This window comes from Atta colombica, unplaced genomic scaffold, assembly GCF_001594045.1.
Source record: "Atta colombica isolate Treedump-2 unplaced genomic scaffold, Acol1.0 scaffold97, whole genome shotgun sequence".
NCBI classification, from domain to species: Eukaryota; Metazoa; Arthropoda; class Insecta; order Hymenoptera; family Formicidae; genus Atta; species Atta colombica.
The window spans coordinates 30,136-35,024 of NW_017259591.1; the positions used below are offsets into that span (position 1 = coordinate 30,136).

The window sequence follows — 4,889 nt, forward strand, 5'->3', positions numbered from 1 at the left end:
TAATATCAACTATTTACCTATGCTAGGAGACTCAAACGTAGGAGGTGAACCAAAACCGCTACCTCCAAAAACGGGTTTCGATCCACTAAAGATGGGTGACGATCCAAACACTGGCTTGGCGCCAAAAGCGGGAGCTTGACCAAAAGCAGGTTGGCTGCTGAGTATAGGTTGCTGTATTGGAGATGTATTAGGCACAGTAGATCTGAAGACATTTGTGCTTGCAGGAGAACCACTAACTGCCGCCGGCGATGTGTTACTTGTCGCACCACCGAATGGAGAAGCAGGTGGATTTGTCGCTCCACCAAATATAATACCGGATTTCGAGGCATTGGCGTCAAATATAGATCCTGGTGAGGTTGTACCGAATCCTGTTGTGTTACCTCCAAAGATATTTCCACTTGGGGAAGTCGTCCCGAAGATAGAATTCATGCTATTACCTCCAAATATAGAGGTGTTCGAGGAGGTAGCGGGCGTATTGGAGAATACGGAACTCGAGGTATTACCAAACGGCGTTGATGCAGGACTGATTATCGGCTTTCCAAAGATATTCGCCGTCGACGCGGACGTCTGTACACCTGGGAACTGCGCGTTCGATACCGGAGACGCTATTGGACTCTTGCCGAAAGCTGGCGTGATCGAAGTTGCTGTTGTTGTCACAGGCATACCGAAAGAAATTGTGCCTGCAGAGGTGGCATTGGTTGAGCTGATCCCAAAACTTACGGCTGGCATACTAGTGGTGGTAGTCTCACCGAACGTTGGTTTACTTAGGGAAGTCTGGAAAGGAGACACGGTGCTGCTCGCAGGCATCGCCGAAGAGCTGGTAGTAACACCCGCTGATGTGTTTGCGAATCCGCTAAATACCGACGTGGTAGTTGGCGCCAAGGTTGATGTCCCGAAAGTAGATGTAATCGATGGGAAAGAAACTGCGCCGAAAGTAATCGTAGCGGGCAGTGTGATCGTCTCTGATACTGTATTTTTTATGATGGTCTGGCCGCCAAATATTGGTGCTGCGGCTAACGGAACCTGGGCAGCTACAGTACCAAAAGTGGATGGTTTCACTTCAGGCGTAGTGACTTTCTCGATGACGACCGAACTGGTGGATGGCATCTCCGTCATCGATCTACGAACGGCGTTCGCATCTACAACGCTAATGGTAACTCCGCCAAGAGTCATAACGGATGTAACAATGGCAGTCGTCGCGGAAGTCTGTGCTGTAATAATAGGTGCAGCTGCAGCGAAACTATTGGAAGTCGTGATCGTATTTACCTTTCCATCCGCGCTGTTGCTTGAGTGATCAATTTGATGAAGAGTCAACGTGCTAGGAGATCCCAAGGATAAAGCCGACAGTTCTATCGGTGTTTGCATTGGTATTGTTTGAACTGTTATCGTGGGTTCTATAGTAGGAGTGTGGGGTATGGATTTCGAATAAGCGAAGGACATCATGTCAAGCGCAGTACTAGAGGACGAACTTTTTGTAACAGGCGGAGTCATGTTAGCGAAACTGAATGTGACAGCAGCGTCCGTTTTTACAGCTGGCACCGCAGAGAGTGATGAAAGATTACGTGGGATTCCCATACGAGTGGTTTCCGTTAATGGATATTCTGTTGATAACACGTCTTTTAACAATCCGGTCGAGAATAAAGCAGATTCCGGAGCTTTAGAGATGTTATCACTGCTCGCCAATTCCTTATTATTCCTGGCAGTTGCATCTATGAGAGATTTCGAAAAAAAACTATCTTGACATTTCGGCGCCGACGTTCCAAACGTGATAGATGTTGGAAAGTTAACGTTCAGATCCTGTTTCGGTTTAGATTGGGACACTGCGAGAACTGCTGGCATGACGGGCTTTTTGTCCATTTGCTTGGTAGAAATAACTGCACCAGAAAAAGAAACGGTTGTTGGAAGTAGCTTCTGTTGCGCCTTGTTTTGCACAAGGACGCCATTCGTGTCGGATGAACCGATTCTCGCAACAATACTGTTCAATGAAGCGAGAGGACTTTGCGATTTCGACTGCTTCTCGATCGGCTGTTTGACAGTGATATTTTGTTTAACAATCGGCGGCTCGGGTTTGGTCTTAGTCTCATTGATCACAGGACTGAGAGACGCCAGGGAAGACAACGTAGCCTTCAAACGATCCTGAATTGGTGATGGATTGACTGGCTTAATAATTCTTGGAGATGATTCGTTGAGCAATGCCTTTAACTTGAGCTGCTTTTCATGTGTAAAACTCAGAGTTTTCGAAGCGATAGTTTTGCAACGGGCATCTATAACATCGGTCTTTCCTCGAATAATCGAAGCTGGCGATTTTGGCGAACTCACATGCAGACTCGCCATTGAGCGATTAAGATTGGACACACCACTAGCTGCCAATGAGCGATTGAGAGACTTCCATCGTCGCGAAATTTGCTCAATCTTCTCTTTTTCTTTTGCAATAATCTTATTATGCATTAGAAGATTCTGATACACGTACTCCAAGTTGGGAATGTTCATCTTCGACTTTACATACGCTTTGTGGTCCGACCATTCTAGATCCAAGATTTTACTAACTTGATTCAGTTGCGTTTGCGTGTAATAGTACCACCGTTGCAGATCTGCTATTTTGCTGTTTTCGCTGCAGTTTCTAGTAGTGATATCAACACTGGCCGCGTTCTTCGATTTAGTTTCTTCAACCCATGCAAATGACTGAAGCAACAAAGCCTTTAAATATGCTATATCGCTGGACAGACTATTCGTCGTGTCCTTTAAATCTCTCACAAACTGTTCTATGACGACGGACATCTCTCCAAGCTGTTTCTTTTCTAAGTCTGTACCACATTCCCACACCTGTAATTCCAGCCTACTTCGCAGTTCTTTCTCAAACAATGCCTGCTCCTGTATATAAGCTTGCATTCGTATGTTATCGTCTATACAAGCTTTCTGTTCCGCTACTTGTGGCGAAATTGCTTCTTTGTCTACAACCGGCTTGGTTTCCGTCTTTATAGGTTCTGACACTGGTTGTTCCTTAGGCATAATTGATTTTACAATCATCTGCGGCACAGCTTTTTCTTCTTGTAGTTTTGGCTGTTCCGTTGGTTGCTCCACAGGTGGTTGAAAAAATCCCGCCACCTTCAGAGAATCGCCAAATATATTTGTTATCGGAGCAGGCTTTGAGCGTTCCGGCGCCAACTCCGGTTGTTTCAAACGAGGTGTGCTAGTAACCGCATTCATAGCAAATGATATTTCTACAGAAGTATTAGACTGTAACGGTGCTGGAGGCGTGATAATTTCCGTAGGAGGGATATTAATGGCAGGGCAGTTGGATGCCAGATTAACCATGTGGAAGCTACATAATTTCCCGGATGTTCCAAAAATGTGTAAAACGGGAACTGGATATGGCAATGTCGAATCCGTGCCCCATGGTAACTTGGTAGTTGGAGACTTGTCCACAGCCAGGCCCAAGGGATAAATTTCCGTAGTTCTCATCAGCGGCAATTGAGCCCTACCACTGTCGACTAATTGCCATTGATTCCAATTCGCGCCACCGTCTGTAGTACCTAATACAGCTATTTCACTGCTGGTGCTACTACCCGCTATGATAAGTCCCCATTCCGGTACATGTTCAAAATAATAGCGTGGAACGCTGTCCTCTCCTTCAGCTTCGGGAAAACCGTATGTAATATCTTCATAACATGTAAAAATAGCATTTGTTTCTCCTTTCGGTGCGTCAACGATGAGAACATTTATATGCCGCTCGTTATTCAGATATGCAGCACAAAATTGATAATTGCTGAGCCATAGGATGTTAATCACTTCTCCCATGGATGGTGAAGGACCTGTGATAGTTCTAGCAACTTTCAAAGTATCTGGCTTTAGTTGTACAATGTCTCCATTCTTGCAGCCTACTGCTATTTGTTTGCCTTTCGGACTCCAAGCTGCGCATAAAGCCTGTGGTTCGTTCGACACTTTGGAAAGTACAGATATTTTTGGTACACGATTTTCTTCTTCTATCTTCAGTTGAAAGCTACCAATAATACAATCACTAGTAACAGTGCAAAGCGTCGCAGGTACAGTAGGATTCCATCGTATGTCTGTTATGTAGCTATCTACCTTATTCGATGGTGTTATTTCAAGCAGCAGGTTGAGACTCTAAAAAATTAATGCATTAATTAATAATAAATATATAACTTCTGGATTTCTATAATACTGGATAAAACTTCGAGATCTGTTTTTAAGACTTCTGGAAAAATATGCTACGTGCATACATTTCTAGCTAGTGAATGGGCATCATATATCAATACTGTAGGCTTCAATGCTATGCCTATAGCAATATAATTATAATCACAATTAATTGCAATCTTTGATATAACGCCTGGTAATTGAAGTTCTATCTTCCATTCTGCATTGTTCTCCTCCGCTGGCTTTAAGACAGTAACTTTATCATCATGTCCTATGTAAAGTAGTCCTCGTTTCTTGTCAGCCACAAGAAGATTACAAGCAGCAGGAATATATGCAGGAGTCTTCAAATCGAATACTTGAAACGTATTTGATTGTTTAAATAAAAATTCCTGAAAGAAGCAATAATAAATATCAAATTAGATATCAGAAAACATAATTTAATTTTTTTATATCAAAAGAAGCAATGCTTTTTCTTTAGCAAAATTATATCTGATCAGTAGTTTTTAAACAAAAATAATTTAAAGCCAATAAACAAAATTCAAAATTATACATAAATTAAGAAATGCACTGAATATTTATACTATTTTACTACTTCTTCCAAAGATTTTATACATGCAAATTAAATATTTTTTAAATATATTAAATACAATTTATTTGATATGATAAAGTTAAAAAAATTATTGTATGTAAATTATAAAATTTAATTTTACCTGTTCGGAACCTGTTAAGAACAA

The 4,889-nt window shown here is 42.2% G+C and overlaps 2 protein-coding genes across 2 annotated transcripts in view; one reads left to right on the forward strand and one right to left on the reverse strand.

Annotated features, from left to right (window-relative positions):
* Positions 1-60, forward strand: part of LOC108693779 (integrator complex subunit 4) — a 5,197-nt gene extending 5,137 nt beyond the window's left edge. Inside the window, exon 9 of the mRNA XM_018202917.1 lies at positions 27-60. The gene's annotated coding sequence lies outside the window, so the exon portion shown is untranslated. The remainder of the gene's footprint in view (positions 1-26) is intronic.
* LOC108693752 (nuclear pore complex protein Nup214) overlaps positions 1-4,889 on the reverse strand; it is a 6,104-nt gene that overhangs the window by 779 nt on the left and 436 nt on the right. The window contains exons 2-3 of the mRNA XM_018202867.1: positions 4,242-4,544; positions 18-4,125 (exon numbers count right to left, since the gene is read on the reverse strand). Coding sequence (XP_018058356.1) covers positions 18-4,125; positions 4,242-4,544 — 4,411 coding nt within the window. The remainder of the gene's footprint in view (positions 1-17; positions 4,126-4,241; positions 4,545-4,889) is intronic.